General features: G+C 46.3%; 1 protein-coding gene across 1 annotated transcript in view; it reads left to right on the forward strand.

Annotated features, from left to right (window-relative positions):
- The first annotated feature begins 573 nt into the window (after nucleotides 1-573).
- Nucleotides 574-27683, forward strand: part of PTPN9 (protein tyrosine phosphatase non-receptor type 9) — a 30832-nt gene continuing 3722 nt past the window's right edge. The window contains exons 1-10 of the mRNA XM_060689497.2: nucleotides 574-1878; nucleotides 12326-12469; nucleotides 13812-13901; nucleotides 15556-15680; nucleotides 16935-17040; nucleotides 21928-22038; nucleotides 22709-23037; nucleotides 24613-24706; nucleotides 25988-26057; nucleotides 27381-27459. Of these exons, the coding sequence (XP_060545480.1) occupies nucleotides 1846-1878; nucleotides 12326-12469; nucleotides 13812-13901; nucleotides 15556-15680; nucleotides 16935-17040; nucleotides 21928-22038; nucleotides 22709-23037; nucleotides 24613-24706; nucleotides 25988-26057; nucleotides 27381-27459 (1181 nt within the window). The 5' untranslated portion in view covers nucleotides 574-1845. The remainder of the gene's footprint in view (nucleotides 1879-12325; nucleotides 12470-13811; nucleotides 13902-15555; nucleotides 15681-16934; nucleotides 17041-21927; nucleotides 22039-22708; nucleotides 23038-24612; nucleotides 24707-25987; nucleotides 26058-27380; nucleotides 27460-27683) is intronic.

Raw genomic sequence — 27683 nt, forward strand, 5'->3', positions numbered from 1 at the left:
CTCCTCCTCCCCCTTCTTCTTCTTCTTCCTCTTCTTCTTCTTCTTCCTCCTCCTCTTCTTCTTCTTCTTCATCATCATCATCATCATCATCATCATCATCATCATCATCATCCTCTTCTTCCTTCTCCCTTCTTTTTCCTCTTTCTCCTCTTCTTCCTCTTGGTGGTTCTCCTTTTTTTCATTTTTCCTTCCATTTCTTCATCTTCTTCCTCCTCCTCCTCCTCCTCTCTTCTTTCTTCTTCCTTGGCACTTTCTGTCTGCATTCTTTCCTCCTCTTCCTCCTTTTTTCCTTCTCCCTCTTCCTTCCACTTCTCCTCCTCCCTCTTCCCCTCCCTCCTTCTTCCTCTCGTGGCACTTCCCTCCGCATTCTTCCTTCCCCCTCCTCCCCTTCCCCCTCTTCCTTCCACTCCTTCCTCTTCTTCTCCCCCCCCCACACCCGTCTCCCTCTTCCCCTCCCCTCCTTCCTCTTCTCTCCGCACTTCCTCTCCGCATTCTTCCCTCCTCCTCCTCCTCTCCTCCTCCTCCTCCTCCGGCCCGCCTCCCAAACAGCATCCCCGCCCCACGGGCCCGCGAATGGGATGGCGTTCCTCCAGGCTGGGGTGTCGGGGGGGGGGGCTTGAGCAGCCCCGGCGCCGGGAAGGGCTGGCCTCCCTCCCTCCCCCCTCCCTCCCCCTCCCCCTCCCTCTGCTTTTGAGGAATCAGCGCTGCGAGGAAGGCTGGGCAGCAGATCCGCCCGCCTGGGCGGGGAAGAGGAGGAGGGGGTCGGTCAAGCCAGCGGGAGCGGATCCATCCATTTCCTAATCCTTCTCACCCAGCCCCCCGCCCCCCCCCCCGGTCTTCTCAACACACACACACACACACACAGACTCCTCCTCCTCCTCCTCCTCCAGAAAGCAACAGTTCGAAGGAAAGTCTGCCTCCCCCCCCCCCTCATTTCCTCCCACTCCGGGAAGGGAGCCCATCCGAATCGGGGCAGATTTTGCGCTTTGAGACAGAGGAGAAACTTCCTTCTGTCGCCCCCCTCCCCAATTTCTTTCTCTCTCTCTGTCTCTCTCCTTTTTTTGCAAGCGGACGGGATCTCCCCCCTCCTCGTTTTTCCCCCTGCCTCCTCCTCCTCCTCCTCTTCTGCCCCCCCACCCCCACCCCCAGGGTTATTTTTTTCCCCCCTCTCCCATAGCTTTGGCGTGCTCGGTGGGTGGAGAAGCAAAAGGCAGAGAGGCTTCCCGCAACAATTCGGGTTTTTTTTTTCTGTTTGTTTGTTTGTTTTGCTTTTAATTGTTTTTAAAGCCAGAACTGTTGCAAAAGAAGGCAGAGAGAGAGAGAGAGAAGGGGGGGGGTTTCTCCTCTTTCTTCCACTCCCCACTCCCACGCCCACCCGCAATGCACGGGAGGTCCGGGCTGGCCCGGCCAAGCGAGCGAGCTTTTTCGGGCTGCTGCCTCTTCCTTCGCGGCTCCTGGGTTTGTCGGCTTCGGATCGCGCCGCTCCGACCGTCTTAATTCGGAGCCTGGGCTCTTGGTGGCCCTCCCCCTTTTGAGGGGAGCCCGCGGGACCCCTCCCCTTTCGACCCCCCCCCTTCCTCCTCCTCCTCCTTTTCTTTTCCCTGGCTCTTTTTTCAAGCGCTCCGTCCCCCAAAGCGAAGATGCCCGGCTTTGACTTAGCGCGGAGGGCAGCTCTTTGCCGCTGACCGCCCCCTCCCCACCTCCAATCCATCCAAGCCCCGTTGGCTTTCCCTCCCCCCCCCCCCACTCATTCTCAAATAACAGAGGAGGGGGCCGGAGAAAGCTTGGGGGCGCGAGGCTGGCGACTTTGGCAAACTTGCGCCTTTTCTGCGGGCTGGCAGGAACATGGCCGCGCAGCTGACTCCCGAGGAGGAGCAGGTAAGAGGGGGAGAGACCCCCAACCCACCCACCCCAAAAACCCCATAAATGTTGGGGCTCAGGATCTGAAGGGGGGGGGACAGAAAGCTGAGCAGGGCCGGCTGGGGAGATCGTGGCTGCCTTTGGCCATGACGTTGAATTGTGTTTTTTGTGTGTGTGTGTTTTTTTTTTTTTTGCGATCCGAATTTGGGGGGGGCTGAAAAGGGGAGGAGGAGGAAGGGGGCGCTGGGGAAGGGAGGAGGGGGTCCTGGCGGAGATGCAGAAGCCGAGCCCGTTCAGGCCTGGCCTTTCCTCTCTCTCGCCCCCCTCCCTCCCCTTCTAAAAGACCTCTCCCCCCCTTCCCCCCATCCCTGGGTTTCTTGAACGAAAAGGTGATGAACGGAAGTCAAAAAAAAAAAAGAGCCAGCCAGCCTCTCCGGCTGGGCCCGGCTTTGGGGTTCCTTCGGAGGCAAAGCTGTGGGGAGGGGGGCTGCCTGCTGTTTTCCTGGGAAGTAGATAGACTCCCCCCCCCGTTTTTTTCCCTCCCCCACTCCCACCTCCAAATGCCTCTTTACTTTGTAAGTCCTCTTCCCTTTGGGGGTGAATAAAGTCCAGAAATTTGGGGGCTCTTCTTCTTTGCTGGAAGGGGTGTGTGTGTGTGTGTGTGTATTTGGGGAGGGGGGCAATCTTGGCCCTGAGGAGTACAGCTACCCCCCTCCAGCCTTTGATGGACACCCTCCTTTCCGCCAGATCAGTGGAAGAGAGGGGGGGGGGCAGAGGTATTTCCTGGGTGATGTTTCCATGGAAGTCATGGAAGATTTGGGGGAAGAGGAGGGGGTTGGGGGGGCTGAGATGCAGGCAAATCAGGCCCAGAGAGGGGGAGTCCTTCCCTTGCAAAGGGGGGGGCAGCGGCAGCCCCCTCCCCATCGTGCTAGCATCCCATTTTGTACAGCCAACCTATGTATGACCCACCCACCCCAACCAGCAAAGATGAAGACCCCCTTCCAGGCTCCCTCCTCTCCCTCCACAAACCCAAGCAAATTTTTGACTGGGGGGACATTATAAAGGAAAACCCACCCCCCACCCCTTCTGCATAAAGAGAGCATGGGGCGGAGAGCAATGTCACTCTCCCATTGAAAGTTGGGGAGAAGTGATCAAGCTGTGCCCCCCCTTTTTTCTTAAGCAAACCCCAACATTTTGGATTCTCCCCTCCTTCTCTGTCTCATCCCCCCTCCCCAAGGATTGGTATGTTGAGGGGGGGGGTGGGGAAGTGGATACTTGACTCCATTTTTTTCCCATGTTAAAAAAAAAAAGGATTAGGGAGAGGATGTGAAACACAAAAATGTAATAACCCCCTGGCTTCACATCTTTTAATGTTTAAGGAAGTGAGGCGGGAGGGTGGAGAAGTTCAAAGCAACCCTAACCTTTCTGGGTGCCACTTCACTCTTTTAATGCCCCCTTTTTTTTCAAAAAAAAAAAAAAACACCTTTTCCCAATCATAGAACTGGAGAGTGAGGAAGGGAGGCGAAAGAAAGAAAGAAAGAAAGAAAGAAAGAAAGAGAGAGAGAGAGAGAGAGAGAGAGAAAGAAAGAAAGAAAGAAAGAAAGAAAGAAAGAAAGAAAGAAAGAAAGAAAGAAAGAAAGAAAGAAAGAAAGAATATACATAATGGAAGGAAGAGAATCTCCCAGTGGGTGTTATAAGAAAAAATATATATATTTATGTAGCTTTAAGCATCCTTGCTTTCATTTTAGAGTCTGCTCGTGGAGTAGCTTTGCTTCCTAAATTTTTACCAAATGCAATTCTTTGGCAGCCAAAAAGTGCAATTATTTTCCCCACCACCAAAAAAAATGCAATTCTTACAGGGTCATAAAAAGGGAGGGGTTTTTTTAGTTCTTTTTATGGGGTGGTGTTATTATAGTAAGATGAGGGGTCCTTGGTACTCTCTGAGCTTGGATATTTTCTTGCAGACCTTTCCTCTAGGTAACATTCTCAGTGCAAAATATAATTTTTCTTCCCTTTTTAATCTCCTTTCTTTAACCTAGCCAATCAAATACATTTTTATTTAGCAGTAAGGCCTCAAAATGCCCTCACAACTGAAAGAAAAATGATCCTTTACAGATGATGGCAGATTAAATTGGTGCCCCAAGTTTTTTTTTTTTTTTAATTGACCCAGGAAAGAGAACAAAAGGGAAATTAAGATAGTAATCCTCTCTGTGTGTGTGTGTGTGTGTGATTCTAAGAAGGAGCTTAGAAGATCATTGATCTCTCAATGGTTTGGACAGGGGTGCAAAACAGAAGCCAGATCAAATAAATTACCTAACGTTTTTTTTAAAATGTACAGTATATCAGTCTTTCTCCACCTTGGCAACTTGAAGATGGGTGGACTTCAATTCCCAGAATTCTTTGCTGGCTGGGGAATACTGGGAATTGGAGGCCACCCATCTGAAAAGTTGCCAAGGTGGAGAAAGACTGATGTATACATTACATTCATTCCAACACTCTTGATGGCTCTTTGCCAATCCTTTTTAGCAGCATTAAGCTACCCTATCAGTGTTGGTCCTCCTAAAAACATTGCCCTGGCTAGGGAAACAGGAAGAAATATCTGAATTTCTCAGTGTTTTTTTTTCCCCCAGCTGTTTTGGAGAATGGTTACGCCTGGATGGCTGCGCCTCTTACATTCCTGCCTTTTCTAGTGCATGCATGTTTTTTCTTCCTGAATTCCCGTTGACTGTAAACGGGGAACGTGTGTGTTGGGTTGCGAAGTTTTCGGCTTGTGTAATTTTCCACTTCTGCATCTCCGAGGCTTTAAGGACACCAGGAAAGGGGACCCCAAAACATCCGGAGTTCTCCTTGTGCAGAATGGAGAAAAGACAGATTTAATTTAGACTTTCCTCTCCTTAACACCCTCCCACCCACCCATCCGCCCCTGGGAAAATCTGGTTCTGTGTGTTTGTCTTAACTTTGACTTTTCTGGGTGTGCCAAGCTTGGAGTGAAACCCTAATAGATCCAGGGCGATAATTGAGAAGCAAAGCTGATAATTGAGAATAATGAGAAGTCGAAAAGATACTGAATTCTGCAAACCCAGCGAGCTCAGCAGTCCTTCTGACCCTGAAGGATGAAACACAATGCTGAGTCAGTTGGGCCAGGCTGAGTTGCTTAGTGTCCTACACTGAAGGTCTTTCCCTGCCACCCCAGATCTGAATTAAGACAAGCTCCTCAAATTATGCTTTTCTAGGTCAATACGGACCTCCCAAATATCTGGGACTTCATTCCAGGCCAGCCTTAGTATCGCTAGTAACTCTTAATGGGAAGTCCACTCTTACGCATCTCGTGTGGTGCAGCTCGTCCTCAGGGACGTTCTGAGAATTCTCTCCACTCCAACTCATGTTGGACTTCCTTCCGGCGTCATCTGATTTGAAGCTGTGGCGTGATTCCCTATTTATGGAATTCCGAGAAGCTGTGGTACAACAGACGAGTGGCTGATGGCCAAGATAGTCTTTCTGAGATCCACCATTCCTTGAAAGAGGGAAGGTCTCCTTCAGATCACACTCATGGCCTCCTAGACGTGTGTTTGCGAAGTTCGCTTTTCCAAGGATATTTTGGGCCAAATAAAAATATTCCCTGGTGCTCCCGTCCAAGCATTAACTCTTTCTTTGCTTTGTTGTTTTAACTCTTTGTTGAGATCGGCCATTTTAAGACTAGCAAGTTCATCAATGAATTTGAGGTCAGCCTCTTTTTTTTTTTTTTTTTTTGAGAATAGCAAGTCATGAATGAGATCAGCCTCATTCATGACTTGACTCCGTTCACTCCGATGCCTGTCGGGCACAATCTCCGTTCTTGCAATAGGACAGCGGATCTCTCTAATGAAGTGTTAAAAGGCAATTGGGACAGGGAATTGTGTTCGGAACACGAAAGCCGTGGCAGTCTCTTCCCCCCGCGTGGCAATTCCCTCTGTGGGTCCCAGGGAAAAGGGGTGTCCTATATATTATAACATGATTGTAGACTGGGGAAAGGAACGAATTCGAGTTTTTGTATGATTTTAAAACGGAATGTGATATTGGAGGAATATTGGGCTCCTGTCAGACTCGGTAGCCCTTAACCCTCAGCAAATTTAAGACTCTGAGTGGACTTCAACTCCCAGAATTCCCCAGCCAGCCAATCAGACGATGCCAGCAGTTCAACGCGGCTTTGAATTCTGGGATGGAAGTCCATCCATCGTAAAGTTGCTGAGGTTTGAGAAACACTGACCTAATTGATCCTTAATCCACAAATAGCATCTGCTTTCTAGGGCAAAATAAATCAGGGACGACAGCTCGCTGACTCCCTGCTGTTCTGGCCTACAACCCCCATAATCCCTTGCCACTGAATCACGTTTCCCTTGGGAGTCCAGTCATTTACATGCGGATCTGGGAGAGAAATCTTGCAATACAGCAGACAACAAACCAGCAATTATTTTCAAGGGCTTCCTTAAAATCAAATTGGAATTCTTTTCAGTTGCAAAGGTGTCTATTTAGAGCCCGTAAATATTTTGCATAACGTATTTGCATCTTCATTCAGGTGTCTCTTTTTCCTCTTTGGGGAGGGCCAAAATTCAAATACTCCAGGATGGAGAATTGTAAATGGTATTGCCCAATGAGACGTGCTACTATTGGAGATAATAGCATCCTCAGAAGTCATTTATAGATAAAACAGTATTGGTATAAACTCTTATCACATGATAAGACAACTGTGGCCCATTGTGTCACAGCTTCAGAAATATTTCCTTGCCAGATACCTCAATACATTCAATAACAGTGCTGGAAAAGTTCTTAAAAATCCAGGGAGCTACAGATAGTTCTTGATTTACAACAGTTCAAAGTTGCCACTGAAAAATGTGACTTGTGGTCGTTTTTCACACTGATAACCGTTGCAGCACAATGGAATTTTTTTAAAAAGAAGAATCCCCATGGCAACCTTTCCTCCTTTTTTCTTTTTAAATTTCTCTCTCTGATCGTACTGAACTCTGCTGCCCGGATAGAAACATCTCCGTCGAATTAGAAAGTTGATAAAATCCAATTCCGTCCTGGCTGCCTTGGGAAAAATCCTTTTTATTTTTGAAAGCGTTTCCTGTTGTCCCAGATGAGTGACGTCATTCTGTTATTTATTTTTTTTCTTCTTCCCTCCTTTTGTTGGGGACTCAACAAAAGGGAAGTTGAGTAAGGATGGGAAGAACGAAGCAGCTTTTCACCCTGAAAAAAGGAGATTACCAAACCAGCCAGGGAGCGCCTGGGCTGCATTTTGGAAAAGAAAAAAAAAAATGGAAAAAAGTTCAGGAGGGGGTGACGAAACAGCCTTTTCCTGGGTCCTTTTCAACAATTGATGTGATCCTGTGTGACATTTCCTTGTCTCTTCGTTTCATGGAAAATAAATCACTAGTTAATCATTGCTCAAAACCCGAAGGCACCTTTTCTTCCGGCTGTTCCCATTTCCCCCCCCCCTCCCCCTGTTTCTCAGTACTGAATAGACCTCGACTTACGACCACATTTTTTGTGGTTTAAGCAAAACATTTGTTCAGTGAGTTTTGCTCCGTTTGAACAAACTTTCTCGCCAAGGTTATTAAATGAATCAAAGCAGTTGCTAAGTTAGGAACACGGTTGTTAAGTGAATCCGGCTTTCTTTCCCCCCCCCCCCCTTGACTTTGCTCATCAGAAGGTCGCAAAAAGGAATCGGGTGACCTCGGGGACACTGCAACCGTCATAAGTATGAGTCAGTGGCCAAGCGTCCGAATTTTGGTCACGTGACCCTTGGGGAGGCTGCAACGGTCGTAAGTGTGAAAAATGGTCGTAAATCCGTTCTTTTAATGCTGTTGTAACTTTGAACGGTCACTAAATGAGCTGTTGTAAGTCGAGGACTACCTGCAGAGAGGAGCAACAGAAGCACCGGAGGTATCTTGCCAAAATTGCATGCTTGACTTTCAGGTTAGCTTGTGCCACGGTAAGGCACAGGTTGTGTTAAATACAGGTAGTCCTCAACTTACGACAGTTCATTTAGTGACCGAAGTGACGACGACACTGAAAAAAAAAGAAACTTACTGCTATTTTTACGACCGTTGCAACTTCCCCATGCTCACGTGATCCAAATTCAGACGCTTGGCCCCTGACTCGTATTTACGACGGTTTGCCGTGTCCCGGGGCCACGGGATCCCCTTTTGCGACCTTCCAATGGGGAGTCAACGGGGAAGCCCGATTCCCTTAACAACTGGGTTACTAACTTAACTGGAGTGACTCCCTTAACAACGGCGTCAAGGAAGGTCGTAAAATGGGGCGAAACTCGCTTAACCACTATCTCACAACTTAGCAAGAGAAATTCTGGGCTCAGTTGTGTTTGTAAGTCAAGGACTGCCTGTAATGCACCACAACCACACAGCACAGCTCTCTTGAGTAGATCCTAGCCAGTTTTGGGGGCCGCCCGCTGTGCCAAGGCTCGGGTGGGCAGCGTCTTCCTCGAGGGCCGGGTGGCAAAAATACTTGGGGTTTCCTATGAAAGAAAAGCGCTCCAACGTCCTTGCACGAACCTTCGTGTCAACGTGGGAGGAGAGGCCAAAGCAGGATCACCAGGAGATAAGGATCCTTTCAATGTCACGCTGCTCTTCTCCTGGATCTGTTTGGCTGTTTGACTTTAACCTTGTCCTCGTGCGTCCCAACGGGAGTTTAATGTTTGTAGTAGGGCATGTGGATCTCGCTTGCCAGCCAGCCAAGCGGGCAAGCAGGTAGGGCTCAACTGGGGCTTGAAGCTTTCAGAAAGAACAGAAACGGAATTCTTCATGGAAGCAGGAACGGGAGGAGAATTGGGTCAACTGAAGGGGGGGGGGGGAAGCTGAAATAAATGTTTCTTTTCCCCGTCTTGAGTTCGAGAAACTTTTGAAAGCTAAGCCCAGTTTAAGCCTTGTTCCAAAGGGAACAAACTCCTTTCTTTCTTTCTTTTTAATTTTTTTTTTATATAAAAGTTTTTTTAAAAAAACAAACAAACACATAAATACATCAATCCTTCCGTGTGTCTTCTCGGTGTTTCTTCCATGACTTCTTCTTCTTCTTTTTATGACTCCTCCTATCTTCATTTCTCCTTGATAGTTTCCATTTCTCTGTTGCGATATTTCCCCCAAATTACAATACATTTAATATAACATTCTCCTTATTTAACTATCACAATCTTTATCTATTATCTGTTTTTTAACCAATCATAAAATTTCCCCCATATCTTATATGGGAACAAACTCCTTTTTCAGTGTTAGCTGAAAGTAACGGAACATGGCACATATTTAGAGGAAGGATGGATAGATAGATAATAGAAGATACATAGATAGATAATAGATGAGAGAGAGAGAGATGTAACTAATAGATTAGAGAGAAGGATAGTAGATAGATGATAGATAGATAGATAGATAGATAGATAGATAGATAGATAGATATGGATGGATGGATGGATGGATGGATGGATGGATGGATGGACGGACAGATCCTAGATACATACATAGATTATATATACACACATACACAAACACACTCAGTGACCAGAGATAGACAGACGCTAACAGATATCTTTATTAATTATTTAATTTCTATAGGCACTCAACTACTAAGTGGATAGATAGGTAGGTAGGTAGACAGATGCTAATGATAGATAAACAGATATCTTTATTAATATTTATTTCTAGAGGCATTCGACACAGTAGATAGATGGAGAGAAAGAAAAGGGGAAGGAAGGATAGATAGATACATAAATACAGAGGTGGTATTCAGCCGGTTCGGAAATCGCGATGGGGCTCACTCATCTGCCCCGGCTCTACGCTGTCCTATTCAGGCTCGTTTTTGAGGCTGGGCGCATATGCAGAAGATTTCCAGCTCTGTCTCCCTAACCCTAACCAGAGGAAATGGTGGGGACCGGCTGCGCATACATTTAAATATTTTTTTTTTGGGGGGGGGGGGCTTATTTTAGCACATGCACTCAAAAGCCCAACTGGGCTTATTATTATCAGGGGATGTTTTATTTTCAGGGGGAAAGGGTATGTGTGTGTATATATATATATAATTTTATATTTGCTGATAAAGAAATAAAGGGAGGTTAGTATAGATCTATTTCAAACTATTTAGCTCTCATCAGTTGGCCATACCATTACTTGGGTTCAAACCCGAGTAAGGGTCTGGCTAGCTGATGAGAGCTAAATAGCTTGAAATAGATCTATACCAATCTCCCTTTATTTCTTTATCAGCAAATATAAAATTTGGTATAAAATGGTTTGTCGTGAATGCGACTGCTTGAGGGCTCCTGGATTGGAGCTGAAAGGCGAAAGGGAAGCAGGAGGCTCCCTCCCATATTGGGGTAGACCAGGTGCTTCGATAGAAAAACTTTCTCTCTCTCTCTCTCTCTATCTATCTATCTATAGGGAGAGGGAGAGAGGTATTGATACAGATTTCTATAGAGAGGCTGAATTCTTTGCAGTTTGCTGGATGCTGATAAATGCAGCGTTTGGCCAAGGTAGCCCAGTAGCCCCAGGGTCGCTACTCCTCGTATCTCTAAAGCCCCAACTGGAGCTTTCTCCAAAACCTTTGGAGCCGAAGCGGCCTTAGGAGTCCCTGCCAGGGCGAAGCCAGTTGATGCAAAGGGAACTCAGTCCTGCTCTTTTCCATGAGTCACTTCTCCGAGATGTTTGTCCTTCCAACGGGAGGAGGAGAAGCGCAGGAACTGTTTAAAAATGAATGGCCGCACAGTTCTCCCCAAGGCCTAGAGCGAGGAACTGACTGGACGTTTCCGTTCCAGAAATGGGCCCACGGGGAGGCCTCAGCGGCCTTGGAGGAGCCGCGGATCGAAGCCCAGGCAGGATGGAGCCACTTAGCCAGTTTTCGGGGCCACGTGGATTTCAGCTGATCAATTGGCCCTTTGGTTGATGATGTCAGGAAGAGAGTAAAAAGTCCTCCTCGGCTAACGACCACAGTTGAGCCCAACATTTCTGTCACTGAGCGAGACGGCATGGCCGGCTGGCGAATTCTGAGAGTTGGAGTTCCACACGTCTTAAAGTTGTCAAGTCTGGAGAGCCCCAATTTAGATCATAGTTTGTTGTTTCTTCAGTGCGAGTCTCCAAAGCTGCCTTTGGGAAGTGAGCCAGCAGTAGCAGGCAACCCTCCTGCTGAAGCTTCGTCCGCCCCTGATCGTGCAACCCCAGAACTGTAGATTTGGAGGGGTTCCCCAAAGGTCATCTAATCCAGACCTTCTGGTTTCGGGCAATCCCTGCTTTCTTTCCTTTCCCTCTTCCCCCCCCCCCCCTTATAGCATCCTTTCTCTCTTTCCCCCCTTCGCATCTCGCAAGCAACTCCTTCTCCGTGACTCATCTCATCCGACGTTTTCATCTGCCCTTTGCTGCTGGCATTTTTATTATTATTTTTTTACAGTAAAAGGCGTGACGGCTCGAAAATTGGGCACGAGGAACGGCTGATGTTTTTCCTAGGAATGTCTAAACTGGGATTGCATCTAAGGGGGGAAGGGAAGGTGGCCAGAAGCGGTTCTGAGACCTTAGCCCCCCCAACCTTTCGCGGCCCCAGTCCTTGACTTTCGACTTTTTGTTTAGAGACTGTTCAAAGTTACGAGCGCCCTGGGAAAAGTGATTTATGACCATTTATTCACTCTTACGACAGCATCCCCGTGGTCATGTGGTCAAAATTTGGGCGCTTGACAACTGGCATGTACTTTTTTAGAATAGAACAGAACAGAATTCTTTATTGGCCAAGTGTGATTGGACACACAAGGAATTTGTCTTTGGTGCATACGCTCTCAGTGTACATAAAAGAAAAGATACGCTCGTCAAGAATCATAAGGTACAACACTTAATGATAGTCATGGTCTCGTGAGCCTGAAATCCGTAGTGAGTCACAGAGAATAATAAAAAATAAAGAAATCATTAGAGAGCAGTGTCATCTTGGATCAATACTTATGACAGTTGCAGCATCCTGGTGTCATATGATTGACATTTTTGTGATCTTCCCAGCCGGCAACTTTCCCAGCCTTCTGACAAGCAAAATCCATGGGAAAGCTGGCAGGGAAGATCGCAACTCACAATCCCATGAGGTCTCGCTTAATGACTAGGGAGATTCCCTTAACACCCATAGCAAAAAAAAGCTCGTTAAATCGGGAGCGGTTATGCCACGCCTCGCTTCCCGATTGCCCCACTCAATGACCACTTGTCCACTTGTCTAATCGTGGCCGTAAGTTGAAGAGCTCTGGTATTTTCCAAAATGTTGAATTGCTCCTTGATGGTAAGGAATTCTGTTGCTGAGTTTGCATCTCGTGTAGCCTCCAAGCTCAGGCAGAGTTTGAGGCCGTTGCAACCCGCAGATCTTTACACATCGTTCTGGAATCTGTAACAAAAACCCAAAGATTAACCGTTTTGTTTTCTTTCTTTCTTCCTCTCTCCTGCTCTGCTCCGTCGGGGTGAAGGCCACCAAGCAGTTCCTGGAAGAGATCAACAAGTGGACCATTCAGTACAATGTCTCCCCTCTTTCCTGGAACATGGCCGTCAAGTTCCTCATGGCCAGGAAATTCGACGTCCTCCGAGCGATTGAACTCTTCCACTCCTACAGGGTTAGTGCTTCCGCAATGCAGGGGTTTCTCTGGGTGGGTGGGTGGGTGGGTGGGTGGGTGGGCTCGGTGACTTCCATGGGTGGATTAGACCCATGAATGGCCTCTTTCCAAGATGGCTTAAACCCCTTTGCTGAGCTGTAACCATTTCCCAGAATGGTTGCTGGAATTGGGTATGTCTAGTTTAAGGACATGATAGCAGTGTTACACTATTTGAGGGGCTGCCACAAAGAAGAGGATGGCGGTGGGGTTGTCCACCTACTCTCCAAAGCACCTGAAAGCAGGACAAGAAACAATGGATGGAAATTAATCCAGGAGAGAAGCAACCTAGAATTTAAGATTGTTGTTAGTTGCGAAGTCGTGTCCGACCCATTGTGACCCCATGGACAACGTTCCTCCAGGCCTTCCTGTCCTCTACCATCCCCCAGAGTCCATTTAAGTTCACGCCGACTACTTCAGTGACTCCATCCAGCCACCTCATTCTCTGCCGTTCCCTTCTTCTTCTTTTGTCCTCAATCTTTCCCAGCATTCGGCTCTTCTCCAGGGAGTCCTTCCTTCTCATTAGGTGGCCAAAGTATTTGAGTTTCATCTTCAGGATCTGGCCTTCTAAAGAGCACTCAGGGTTGATCTCCTCTAGGACTGACCGGTTGGATCGCCTTGCAGTCCAAGGGACTCGCAGGATCTTCTCCAGCACCAAAGGCCTCCATTCTTTGGCGCTCAGCCTTCCTTTGTTGCTGTCGTTAGTTGTGAATTTGTGTCTGACCCATTGCGACCCCATGGACAACGTTCCTCCAGACCTTCCTGTCCTCTACCATCCCGCGGAGTCCATTTAAACTCACGCCGACTGCTTCAGTGACTCCATCCAGCCACCTCGTTCTCTGCCATCCCCTTCTTCTTTTGCCCTCCATCGTTCCCAGCATGAGGCTCTTCTCCAGGAAGTCCTTCCTTCTCATTAGGTGGCCAAAGGATTTGAGTTTCCTCTTCAGGATCTGGCCTTCTAAGGAGCAATCAGGGTTGATCTCCTCTAGGACCGACCGGTTGGATCGCCTTGCAGTCCAAGGGGCTCGCAGGAGTCTTCTCCAGCACCAGAGTTCAAAGGCCTCCATTCTTTGGCGCTCAGCCTTACTTACAGTCCAACTTTCATTAAGGAGAAACTTCTTAACAGTGAGGACAACTTGCCACCAGAAGATACGGGTGCTTCCATCACTGGAGGTTTTTAAAAAGAAATTGGACAGCCACTTGTCTGAAACGAACTAGCTTGAGCAGGGGGTTAGACTAGAAGACCTCCAAGGTCCCTCCCTGCTCTATTCTGATTGATTGATTGATCTTCTTCCCACCCCTTTAGGAAACGAGGTTCAAGGAAGGAATCGTGAAGCTCAAACCTCACGAGGAGCCGTTGAGGTCAGAACTCCTGAGTGGAAAATTCACCATCCTGGTAAGTTTTGTTTCCGGGGAATTCTCAAGGGGTGAAGCCAGAACGCTGGAAAAAAATTGCAGAAAAAATTGAGGGGGTGGGAGAAATACCCTTCAAAGCCTTGATAGGGGCGTTCAAATAAGGATGGCGATGGTCTCAATGAGCTATGGGTAATCTTCAGCTTACGACCGTCGTTGGGATGTGGTTTTTAAGCAAGTCATCGCTTAACAACCATCGTCATGGTTGTTAAGCGACTCGTCGGCTGGGAAAGTTGTAGAGGGCGATTCCCCTCTCCCCCCCCCCCTCGTGGCCCCAGGATGCTGCAACCGTCATAAATGCGAGACCGGTTGCCAAACGTCTGAATTTTGATCGCGTTTGTAAGTGCGACAACTTGGTAACGAGTCACTTTTTTTTTCCTCTTGGTTTTTATATTTTGAATTTTATGTCTTAGAGGAGTGTGTCTTATTTTAATTTGCGATGCTTTTGGCACGAATATGCGCTTTGGGGGAAGATAACAAAAATTGGCCTGAAGATGCTGCTGCATTTCGGTAAATGATTAACGACATTCTCCTCCTCGTCCTTTTAGTACTGGTGTGTGTGTGTGTGTGTCATTTAGGGAGGGAGGGGCTCACAAAGGTCATAATGCAGCCTTTCCTACAGTCACTTCATGAGAAATGTCTGGCAAGTTAACAAGCGAGGAATTATGGAAGGAAATAACTCACCCTGACAATGCATTCCTGGCCATTAGTATTCAGAGGCGGACTGCCCCTGCAGCTGGAGTCTCCATTGCGGGAGTCAGAGTCAACGACACTCCTCCTCCTCCTCCTCCTCCAGGAATTGCTATTCTCTTCTAAAAGCATCTAAACCAAGTCCCTTCGGCATATCTTGGCAACTGGGTGTGATGTACAATCCATGCATTCTCTCCCTCCCTCCCATCTCTTGTTAATTTATTCACAATTGGAGACCCCAAATTCTAGACCTACAGCTTCCAAATCAGAGCCAACCTGACTAATTTCGTTTCCAGCCTGGCGAATGCGATATGTCATTTTATTATTTCCCTATCAGGTTTTTATACCTGATAAAATAACTTGTGTGCCCCTGGGTGGCTTACAAATAAATCAATAAAATCGTAGGGAATATTTTGCTAAAAGCAAAGTGGGAAAAAAAACACCCCAGAATTAAAACAGAATTAAACAGAATAGGCCCGATCCTTTATCTTCCCCTCTAACCCTTTCACGACAACCCTGTAAAGTCACCCATCAGCAGAGAAGGACCCAAAGCCCACCATTTCCCCATAAGAGCGCTACGGCTAAGAGGAATTTCATCCTGAACTTTTCTTGTTCCTTTACTTATTCTAGGACAGGGGTTTCCAACCTTGGCAACTTTAAGACTTGTGGACTTCAACTCCCAGAGTCCACAAGTCTTAAAATTGCCAAGGTTGCCCTGATCTAGGATACAGGTGGGAATCAAAGCCCACAGCTCTTAACAGCCATGAACGTTTCCAAAAGATAAATGCTGCCGAATCACCCGGTCTCTACTGCCCTTTGCCACGGACAAACCCCAGTTTCTTGACTGCTTGCCAATGATCACCATTCTCCGTGGTTTAGCAGAGGTTCATTTAAACCCTGTTTGCCCCCTCCAACTGCTGATATTCTTCCACCTGCTTTCTTTGCAGAGTGTGAGGGATCCATCCGGAGCCTCCATTGCTCTCTTCACCGCTAAGTTGCACCATCCCAATAAAAGTGTCCAACATGTGGTACTCCAGGCCCTCTTCTACCTCCTGGACAGGGCAGTGGAAAGGTAAGGAGGGCTGTTTGCAGTCTAACGGGGCACCTGGTTTTGGCTTCGAGAGCCTGGAGAGATGGATAGCAATAGCTTAGTTACCGCTTCACAGTGCTTTTACAGCCCCTCTCTAAGCGGTTTACAGAGTCAGCCTCTTGCCCCCAACAATCTGGGTCCTCATTTTATCGACCTCGGAAGGATGGAAGGATGAGTCAACCTTGAGCCGGTCAGGATCGAACTCCTGGCTGTGGGCAGAGCTAGCCTGCAATACTGCATTCTAACCACTGGGGAAGAGAAGGGAAGGGAAGGGAAGGGAAGGGAGGGAGGAAGGAAGGAAGGAAGGAAGGAAGGAAGGAAGGAAGGAAGGAAGGAAGGAAGGAAAATAGCAATAGCACTTATTTATTTATTTATTTATTAATCAAATTTCTATACCGCCCTACTCCCGAAGGACTCAGGGCGGTGAACAGCCAAGATAAAATACAGATAATACAAATATTAAAAATCCCTTAAAATTATTAAATATTTTGGCCGAAACACAGATTAAAACACCCAATTTATAAAATCACGAATTAAAAAATTTAAAAGAGGGGAGTTAGGCCAGGTCAGCTTGCTGAAATAGAAAAGTTTTGAGACTTAGACTTATATACCACTTTATAGTGCTTTTACAGCCCCTCTCTAATCGGTTTACAGAGTCAGCCTCTTGCCCCCAACAATCTGGGTCCTCATTTTACCCACCTCGGAGGGAGGGAAGGCTGAGTCAACCTTAATGATGCTACGTTAAGCTCTGGTACACGTTTATATTTTTAGACAGCCATGAGTTTTTCTCCAAAAACCCTCCCTTCGCCATTCGGTTAATTTTTAAACAATGTTTTTACCATCCTTGCCTCTTTTGTTTAAATTTTTAACTATTTTAACTAAATGCTATTGCTATTGCTATCGTCCATGTCTCCAAACTTGTATTCATGAATCTCAAATCCTGCAATTTAATTTAATTTAATTTAATTTAATTTAATTTAATTTAATTTAATTTAATTTAATTTAGTTTATGAAATTTATACTGCTGCCTATTTGCACATGGCGACTCAAGGCGGCTTACAGAAATACATGGAACAGATTTGGGGGATCACGGTTTAGCTTAGCCAAGCCTTCGAATTAGGCTGGGTTTTTGGGTACGAGCCTCAGCTCCCTGTCTGAATCCTGGTGGAAGTGAGAAGTGTGACCCCTGCAACGTTGCGTGTGGCTGTAAATCGTGATTTTCCTTCCAATCACCAGCTTTGAAACGCAGCGGAATGGCCTGGTGTTTATCTACGACATGGCGGACTCCCACTATTCCAACTTTGAGCTGGATCTCAGCAAGAAGATCTTAAACTTGTTGAAGGTAATGAGAAAGTCGCCGTTACCCAAACTGACCTCACTTAGACTCCCCTGGGACCGCAATCCCCAAACTGAAGTTCTGCTAAGAAAACTTCAGATGTTTGGCTTCTCTTCTCAGGCATTGTCCAACTTCATCAAGGTCACCAGCTCGATTGCTTTGATCTTTCTTGGGTTTTTTTTTTAAAACTGGTGTTCCAGAGCATTGAGGATAGACGCCTGTTAAGTGGTTCCATCTGCTTTTTGTAAAGGGCAAACGATCCCTGTCCCAACAGATACTTCCCCAAAAAATGTTTCCCCAGATGGAAATGTTTGGTAGCCCATGGAAACTGTGTTGGGTCATACCTAAGAATTCGATTAGAAGCATGACGTGGTAGCCCTGATGGGCGTTGAATCCTTTGCAGTTCTTTTATGTGTTTATGGAGAGCAACCATGAAGGTTCTTGAAGGCCTCCTCAAAAAAGGTCTCGGTAAAGGGGAATATTAGTAGTTCAGGGTTTAAATGAGAAGCCCTTGGTGCTTTCTGAGCTTAGTGGGTTCCTTGCGGACCCAAACTAGATAACTTCATCATTGCTAAGGCATCATCAGATTTGCAGTGATGTTACCTAGTTTGGGTCTTGAAACATCTGCAAGAAAAGCACCAAGCTCAGAGAGCACCAAGGACCCACCATCTAAGTCTAGAAGGAAGTCACTAACGGTTGCCCCGTTGACTTCTTCTTGAAGACCTTCCAACAAGGAGAAGATAAACACGCCTTTGGAACTCCTTGATAACTTTTTTTCTCACTGTCAAGAAGCTGGATGCTTTAACTCTCAACATTTGACCCATATTCACCCAACTGTAATTTCATCCTGTTTACTTCTACTCAACGGATATTCTTTAGGCTTCAATCCAACAACCACTTTTGAAGGTATCTGCCACGTTCTGTTGTCACCTTGGAAGTATAGTCCATCTTCTCATATTTCTAAAGCAGAGACGTATACGTGGAAAACAGCAGATTGCGCGATTTCAACGTTCACCGGCTCCACTTATTTGCCATTGCCGTTTAGGTCAGGCAGGTAGTCCTCAAGTTAAGACCACTCATTCGACACTGCCTCGAAGTTATGACGGTGCTGAAAAAAGCAACTTGCCTTTTGTCCTCGAAGTTATGACCATTGGACCAAACCCGCAGTCGCGTGATCGCGATTCCAGTGCTTGGTAGCCAATTCATGTTGACGACGGTCGTGGCATCCCGTGGTCCCAATTTGTGGCCTTCCCGCCAGCTTCCCAAGAAGCGGAGTCAGCAGGGAGAGCCTCAAATCGAGCAATCGTGTGATGTCTCACTTAACAAACCAAACCAGCAGCAAAAATGTCATAAATTCGGCAGGGTCGCATGATGTCTCACTTAGTGACCAGATGTGGTCATAAATCAAGGACTACCTGAACTTTGAAGATGGTAATGGCCTGGGTGTTCACCAGGCTAAAGGGGATGTTTTTGGCTTTCTACCTACTCAAAACATCTCTACCCTGAGATGTCGCCCAAGCCTTTCGTGGCCCTCCCTGACCCCAGGCCTTCCATGGAAGCCAGATTTTTATTTTCAGCCAGTTTATCCGGCGTAACGAAAACCTTTTAATTGCCCAACGCAAGGCCGTTTCATTAATGAATCAAATATAAACCACGGAGCCTTTTAATCCAGCCGGCTCTGACCTCTCACGTGTTGAATGCTGGAGAACGTCTCCTGTTCATCATCAGCCTGTGGTCTCCTGAAGCCACGGATGAAGCATTCAGGGTCATTTCCCAGAAAAAAAGTTAGAAACAGCCCTTTTCCTGTATTAAAGTGCCCCTTTTTGGAGGGAAAAAATGTCAGCCAAGCGCAAATATTTGAGATCCTCAAATGTGGTCATCTGGTTAAAGTCCTCAGCCTGTCAGTTGGCCCAGAGCATGGAGAACTTCTCGTGAAGGGCCATCACGAGGGAACGGACTCTCCTCACTTGAGGTTAGAAGAATGAGATCTGGGATTCCTCTGGCCCCAGCGAATCTCAACCGTGTTTATCTGTGGGGTTAGCCTAGAGCCGTGATGGCGAACCTATGGCACGTGTGCCACAGGTGGCACGTGGAGCCATATCTGTGGCACGCGAGCATTGCCCTAGCTTAGCTCCAGCGCGCATGTGCGCACCAGCCAGCTGATTTTCAGGCCTTCCGGGTCCACCGGAAGTTGGGAAACGGGCTGTTTCCGGCCTCCAGACGGTCTCGGGCGGGTGGGGAAGGCTGTTTTAATCCTCCCCAGGCTCCAAGAAAGCCTCGGGAGCCTCGGGAGGGTGAAAAACGGGCCTACTGGGCCCACTGTGCCATCGTGTGCCAAAAGCGGGAGGGAGTGCAGGAGGGGGGATTCGTGCGTGTATGCACGGGGGAGCGGGCACGTTGAATTATGGGGGTGGGCACACACACACGTGACCCCCCCTAAGCTCCCCCCATTTTGGCACGCGATGGCAAAAAGGTTAGCCATCACTGGTCTAAAGTCTTCCCCTGGCCCAGAATTATCCTTGAGCTCCAACTCTTTCTTCTTTTTAATTTCATTTAAAGCAACAGTATGTTTCCCAAAAAAAAAAAAAAAGATAATACCTACAAATGGCAGGTACTTATTAGAGTTATACCATTAATGCTTGGTATAACCTTAGTAGGAGAGTCATAGTAAAATACAAAGAAGAAATATTTATTTAGCGTATGGCACATCCCATTTGGGTAAAAACGCAAGAGATAAAAAATAAAAAATACGAAATATCGCATCTGAAATATCATAAATGTATGTGTAGATTACAGACATAAGTGTTTGTTTTATTTTCTCACAGTCAGAAAATCAAAGTCTCCATTATAGGCTCTTATTTTGGCACGCTGTTCACTCTAGGGTGTTTTTCAGCCCCACCGTCACAATTTGGTGATGGTTATTTTGTCCCACTTAGAGAAATAAAAGAAATATACATTTCCCAATATTAAAAAAAAAAAGGAATTATACATTTTGAACTGGATGCCAAGAACTCCACAATGATGTCATTTGTGGCCATGAAACACAACTAGCTACTCTCCCGTAGTTCGGACCTAACGGCGTTCATTCCCCTGTATTCCAAGTAGAATTTTTTTTTCAGCTTAATGCCAAAATTCCCATTATGTTATTATTTGGGGCCATGAAAAGTAACCTCTCCTATGCCCCTCTTAGCCAGAATTTACTTAGATCTGCATTTTGAAACCAGATGGACCGTTACAGATAAACATTTTACTTCCTGTAGTCTTGTGGTTCTCAGTTCTTTTTTTCTTAATCCTTACAAGGGACTGCTAGAGTTGGGAAAAGGATTAGATTTCCACGGGAGAAGAAAAAAAAAAGCCTAGATTTCTCAAAGCACATCCCATTGAAAGCTATGAGAGTAGCAATGAAAAGCGTTAGTTTGGTGTAGTGGTTAAGGCAGAGGTCTTCAAACTTGGCAGCTTAAAGACTTGTGGACTTAAACTACCAGAATTCTCCAGCCAGCTATGGTAGGTAAGTAGGTAGGTAGGTAGATAGATAGATAGATAGATAGATAGATAGATAGATAGATAGATAGATAAAAAGAGAGGGGAAAGAAAAAGAAAGAGAAGAAAGAGAAGAAAGAAAGAAAGAAAGGAAAGAAAGAAAGAAAGATAGATAGATTCATGGATGGTTGATTGATTGATAGCACAAAATAATCCAATTTGATTTGTGACACAAAATAATGCAATGTAATTGGATACTTTGCTTATATTCATGTACCGTCATAACATGGCTTGAAATTATTAGGACATCAAGATCTTTCATCGCAGGTTTTTTTTATTATTATTATTATTATTAACTGGTGGTTTTTGAAGACAGCCAATGACGACTGCTGTGCTCCTCAGTAGGATCTGCAGCCATTCTTGGTCTCCCACCCAAACTTCCTCTAACATCCCTGATCCTACAGAAACATGGATGTATGTTCCATAAATCCATCTTCTAAATTTACTTTCTGAATTTCTGCTCTTTTCAATGCACTTGGGTCTCCCCCTACTGGACAGAGGGAGGAAATGCAGGCAAAATCCCCTTTTAAACTCAGTTCCCACGAGTCTGGGATCTCCTGGTGGCCTCTTATCCTCTCGCCCAACCCTGTTTAGCCAGGTGCTCCTTACCCGCTCAGGTAAATAATTGTGGTACTATTGAGGGTGTCGTTGCTCGGCTGTGTTGAGTGGGGATGATGAGGGCTGTAGTTGTGTAATTCAGCACAGACCATAGTTGTGAATGACACACAGTAACAGAGTTGGAAGGGACCTTGGAGGTCATTTAGTCCAACCCCCTGCTCACACAGGAGACCTGTACTAGGGATTCGAACCACCGAACTGACCGACAAGCTCAGTGTCTGAGCCACCTAGTCACACACAGGATACAAGAACAGTTAAAGGAGGGAAGAAAGAGAAGAAAAATGCAAGGAATATCAAAAGGAAGTTCCTTCCCCACTAATAATTGATCTTCAACCCATTGATTAATACAGATTTCCAATAAGCACCAAATCTCCCTTATTCCACATTCAAAATCTGGGTTTTTCTTGACAACAGTTCTTAATAGTCTAATCTTCAATTATCCATTTGATGAGGCTTGATCGTTCCCCTGCAGTTCTGCTTCTCATCCTACGATTTATCCTGCGCTGATTATTGCTTTGCACTCTTGCCTGAATGTCGTTTTTAAAACAATATAATACTTCTACAGCAATGATAAATATAAAATGTGCTACCGTACCTAATCCTACGAGGCTTGAAAAATTCCATGCATTTTATTTTTCTGGCCTTGCTTCCTTGTCTGTTTTCCTTTTTTTTTTCAAAAATGCTGAATTTAAAAAAAAAATAGAATAATTTTTTAAATATCTCCTTGGCTTACAGGGAGCCTTTCCAGCGCGGCTGAAAAAGGTCTTCATCGTAGGAGCCCCGATGTGGTTCCGAGTTCCTTATTCCATCATCAGCTTGTTGCTTAAAGAGAAATTACGAGAAAGGGTGAGTTGCACCAGAAGGGATCTCAGGAGGCTTCAGCATGCTAAAAGGGTGAACCAGCCACGTTCACATGCCCAGTTGAGAAATTTAGGCTGAGTGCAGTGAAAACAGAGAATGTGCTATGCTAGGAGTTGGGGAAATTGGTACTAAAATGGCAGATGACAGCCAGATTGGTATAGTGATTCAGGTGCTGGCTTAGAAATAGGAGGCTGTGAGTTTCCCGCTTTAGGCATTGAAGCCGGCTGGGTGACTTTGGGCCAATCTCCAGGAGATGGAGAGTTCTAGTTCTGCCTTAGGCATTGAAGCCGGCTGGGTGACTTTGGGCCAATCACCAGGAGATGGGGAGTTCTAGTCCCACCTTAGGCATGGAAGCTGTCTGGGTGACTTTGGGCCAGTGCCTCTCTCTCAGCCCAACCCACCTCACAGGATGGTTATTATGGGAGGAAATAGTAACAGTATGGAATCTTCACTACCTTGGATTATTTATAAAGTAATAAAAGCAGGGTTTTAAAAAAAAATCTAATAAATCAGGAATTCAGTGCAAGCCAACCTAAATAGATGCACTTTCAATACGGGGAACCTTCATTCCTAAAAAAAAAAAAAAAGCCGGGCATAAAAGTTTGTGAGGCTATTTTGCTCAGCACCCCAATGTGCCCCTCCCTCTTTTTTTTAGGTCCAGATGGTGAAAATGTCGGAGCTCAGGCAGCACCTGCCCCACGAGTGCCTCCCCGAGTACTTGGGCGGGTCTCTCAAGCTGGACCCCCTCAGCTGGAACTGCAGGTTCCTCCCGCAGCAAAACGGGCACCCGGATCCCCTGGATGAGCTGATCCTGGTCCCTCTGGCTCCCCCGCGGGACAACGGTTCCGTCCATGTCCCCGGGCCCAAGTCCATGACCCTGCCGGAACTCCTGGAGCACGTCAACCAGAAGCAGAAGCGAGGAATTTATGAGGAATACGAAGGCATTCGGCACCGTAGCCCTACGGGCACTTTTGGGTGTTCTCTGTAAGCATCCGGATGGCGGGAGGGTCTGAGGTTAGAGAATCACAAGAGTTGGGAGGGACCTTGGAGGTCTTCTAGTCCAACCCATGCGCAAGCAAGAGGCCCTGTACCATTTCAGACAAATGGTTGCCTAGCCTCTCCTTAAAAGCCTCCAGTGATGGAGCACCTAGAGTTCTCGACCTACAACCATTTGGTCAGTGACGAGTTATGATGGCGCTGAGCCAATAGTGGTAAGGCTAGTCTCTGAAATTGCAACCCTCCCAACACCCCAAAGGTCACGTTATCATGATCTAAGTCAGTGTTGAGTACTGAAATGAGTGCGCGCATGCAGGGGAGCATCAGAAACTGGAAGAGCAGCTCCCCAGGGCTCATTCGCTGGAGCGCCAGAAACCGAAGAGCAGCTCCCTGGTGCGCATGCGCAGGAGTGCCGGAAACCGGAAGAGCAGCTCCCTGGCACGTATGTGTACACCGGGAAGCTGAGCTTCCAGTTTCTGGTGTGTGCATGTGCGCTGGTCACCTGGTCCTCCGATTTCCGGCACTCCTGCGCTTGAGAAAACCAGCTGCGTGCTGGAACCCAGAAGAGCAACAGCTGACGGCTGGCGTGCCCAGAGAGATGGCTCTGTGTCCCACTTCCGGCACGGGTGCCGTAGGTTTGCCATCACGGAACTATAACTTCTGGAGGCAAATCCTTCCACTGATTCATTGTTCTAACTGTCAGGAAGTTTCTCCTTAGTTCCAGGTTGCTTCTCTCCTTGATGAGTTTCCACCCATTGCTTCTTGTCCTGCCTTCAGGTGCTTTGGAGAAGAGCTTGACTCCCTCTTCTTTGGGGCAGCCCCTGAGATACCGGAACACTGCTATCATGTCACCCTAGCCCTCCTCTTTATTAGCCTTGACATCAGGGGTGAAACGCTACCAGTTCGCACAGGTTCGGGAGAACCGGTAGTAATAAAAGCTACCAGTTCGGGCAAACCAGTAGTAAAAAAATGCTACCGGTTGGTCCGAACCGGCATTTCCAACGATCAGCTATGCTGCACTATTTATATTCACTAAAAAGCAGGAAATCCTGCTTTCTAGCGAATCTAAATCGCACGGCACAGCTGTTTCCCTCCCCCCTCGTGGTTCTACTTAAGCCTCCTTTTTCCACATGCAGCCTGCATTTGGTGCACGCTGCGTATGCACAGTGCACATTTGGCACGCAGCGCAGGTGTGCCATGCACTGTGCATGCGCGCGCAGCAAACTGGTGGCAAACCTTGGAGGATTTCATTGACATACCCAATTCCTGCAACCATTCTGGTGGGCAGGAGGGACCCCATCGGAAGCCCCATCTAAGAACCAAACTTGGAGGGAGGAGGAATTGTCCCTCACCCCATGGAGTTCCATTGTTCTCCATTTATCACTGTGTTGGTCAATCTTGGCGACTTGAAGATGGATGGACTTCATTATCTTGCATACGATAGGAGTCCGATTCTTGTTGCTCTTTTTAAAAGAAATGGAAAGAACGGTTTGCTTCCATTGCTTGCTGGGAGACATTCCTGGTGCTTTCCTTGTTTCATGTTTCTGCCTTTCTCCTTCCCAGGGCTCCTTTGAACCAGGAGAAAAACCGATACGGGGACGTTCCCTGCCTTGATCAAACCAGGGTGAAGTTGTCCAAACAGTTCAACTATCAGGAGGTAAGTGAAGCCGATAGCATTTCAGGGAATCGAACCCCTCAAATCACAGCAAAGAATTCAATCTCTAGCTGCAGAATTGAAGCAGGTTTGAAACAGACCTTCGTGGTGGTCGTACGAACTGCCAGGGGTGTTGTGGGGGGGGGGGAGAAATTGGAGGAGGGGGCATTCATACACTGCCTAGGGGAAAGGTGGGCTATACTTCAACTGAATACCCTGTTTCCTCGAAAATAAGACCCTGTCTTATATTTTTTGAACCCCGAAATAAGCGCTTGGCCTTATTTTCGGGGAGGGCTTATTATTTTGGGGTGCATGGAGGAAGATGGGGATCCTCATGCCGTCTTATCTGATTTCCAGCTCTGTCTCCCTAACCCTAACAGATTTTTCTCTTAGTGACCTGCCCGGAAAGCATCACAAGGAAGGTTAAAGTTGCAAGCAAGGATTTCTCCTGCTTGGGCGGGGGGTTGGACTAGATGACCTACAAGGTCCCTTCCAACTCAGTTAATCTGTTAAACCCTAACCAGAGGAAATGGCAGGGACCGGCTGCGCATGCATTCAAATATTTTCAGGGAGAGCTTATTTTCGGGGAGGTCTTTTTATCCGGGGAGGGCTTATTTTCGGGGAAACACAGTACAATTTGTAATTGAAAGGTGTTTGGGACAAAGGGAAATCCCTTAGGCTCAATTAAGACTATACCATATTAGCAGATTTAAAACTTCCAGTTATGACAGAGGATCAAAAGCTCTCTCTCTCTCTCTCTCTCTCCATATTTTCTGCTCCACTGTTCTCACACCTATGATAAAGGAGACATCAACTTTAAGCACGCAAGCAAGTTGCCAAATATTACATATATTGTTCTGCGCAAGTAATTTAGTGGAATGGGGGTGTGCTCTTCATGTTTTAAAGTTCAGTTACAGAACATCATGGGGTTGTGCAGATAAAATGTAAAATTCTGTTCCAAAGTTTTCCTGCCTGGAGAAAACAACGTTTTGGATCTTGTTTTACGTTAAAAAATAGGAAAACAAGAGGTTGTGGAAACAGTTATGTTTTCTTTTTGCCCGAGAACATAGGAAAAGTACTGTTGGTTGCAAGAGAGAATATCAGATTGATGAAGAAAGTTATGAGTACAAAGCTCTGGTTTCATGGACCTTTCATTTAGGATGATATTTTTTAATATTGGAAAGCAATACTAAAAATACTTCCACACACTTATCTTTGCCCAACACCAAATGTAGCTTCGGTAGCTGCTCTGTAGGGTTGACAAACACAATTGTGTCTCCATAGATGACCGACTACATCAATGCGAGCTTCATGGACGGGTACAAGCAAAGGAATGCTTATATCGGCACTCAAGGTATTTATGGTCCCCAATCTTGAAAAGCATCACCTGGTTCTTTAGAGACCATTGAGAAGAGGCAACATCTGCATTCAGAATCTGGAGTCTGTCAAATCCCAGCTCCCTCTTCTGGCTTTGCTCAACAGATGTGCCTGAAGCATGTCTGGAGCTTCAGAAAAACCCAGTGCCTTTTTATTAGGTTAGACTCGGAGTCCATCATCCTGTTTTCCAACTAGAAGCAACCAGATTGAGTTGCTAAATTTTGGTCCTGTCCAGTATACGTAATCCTTGACATACAATTGTAATGGAACCTGTGTCAGGGTTCCAAGTAACACCCCCAACGAAGGAAGACTCCGAGGCTTGAAGTTCCTCAAAGTTCCATTTTATTAGAGATGTCATATTGGCACATCTGGGAAAACCTGAATCTGAAAGCTTCCAGGTTTTCCTCACCCAAAGGAAAGTTCAAAAGTCCTTGCCCAGCAGCCACATGTCCATCACATGGTCCAATCAATGCACCTTCCCAATTGGAGATGCCTCCCAGTCACATCACTCCAGGTGCAGGCTGAACGTCCTTGACTCTCAGAGAAAAGAATGTTATTATGACTATATATCACCCTGGCTCCACACAATTCCCCCCTCCCAGTTTCCCGTAGAAGTAAATGTGGCAGGCCTGAAGATCCAATGAAAAATATGGCTTCCAGGCTTGACAACCTGCCCATTATTTTTTTATTTTATTATTTATTAAATTTTTTTCTATACCGCCCTTCTCCCGAAGGACTCAGGGCAGTGTACAGCCTGATTAAAAGCACAAAGACAGACAAAATTTAAAAATAATTAAAATTATTAAATAATTGGCTCAATTATAAAACCCCCAAATTTAAAATCCCATTTTTAAAACCAATTAAAATCTTTACATTGATGTTGTCTCCCATAATGGCCTAAAACAGGTTGGTCACATGACCAAGCCAATTTTATGACCTTTTTTGCGATGATCATTGAATGAACCAATAATCCACTGTGGCACGGTTTTGTCAAAATCCCAAAGAGCCTGTTTTCCACCGAGTGCTTTCTTACTCTCTTGAAATCCCTTTCGCTCCAATATTTCCACTCCATAAGGGAGGGAGATAATGGGCCAGGATCAGGACAACCTATATTAATGTAATGATGATCACATGATTGAGGGAGGCTGCAAAGGTCATACATTGAAGACATTGGTCATAAAGTTATTTCTTCTGCACCATCATGACTTCAAACGGTCCCCGAACAAAGCAGTTGGTAAGCGAGGACTAACTATAGTATGTAGCTTTCAACAGCGTCTTTATATTTCCTGTTTCATTCTAGGGCCATTAGAAAACACATACAATGACTTCTGGCGGATGGTGTGGGAGCAGAACGTGCTGGTGATTGTGATGACCACAAGGTAACGTACCTGTGCATCAGACAATAAGTAAGCATGACCTTGATGGGCTTTAGGGGAGAGGGTGCCTGGCCCATTTGCACTGATGCTCTTCTGAAGATGCTCTTGACTTGAGACATCAAGTCAGAACCAAAACTCTTCTGGTTTTGGACGATGTCTTATGCTAACTGGGCCAACTGTGGTTCCTTCAAAAGATGTTTCCCCATGCTTCCGTTGGGCTCCAAGCT

The sequence above is a fragment of the Pantherophis guttatus genome, chromosome 13 (assembly GCF_059756535.1).
Source record: "Pantherophis guttatus breed Tessera chromosome 13, ASM5975653v1, whole genome shotgun sequence".
NCBI lineage: Eukaryota > Metazoa > Chordata > Lepidosauria > Squamata > Colubridae > Pantherophis > Pantherophis guttatus.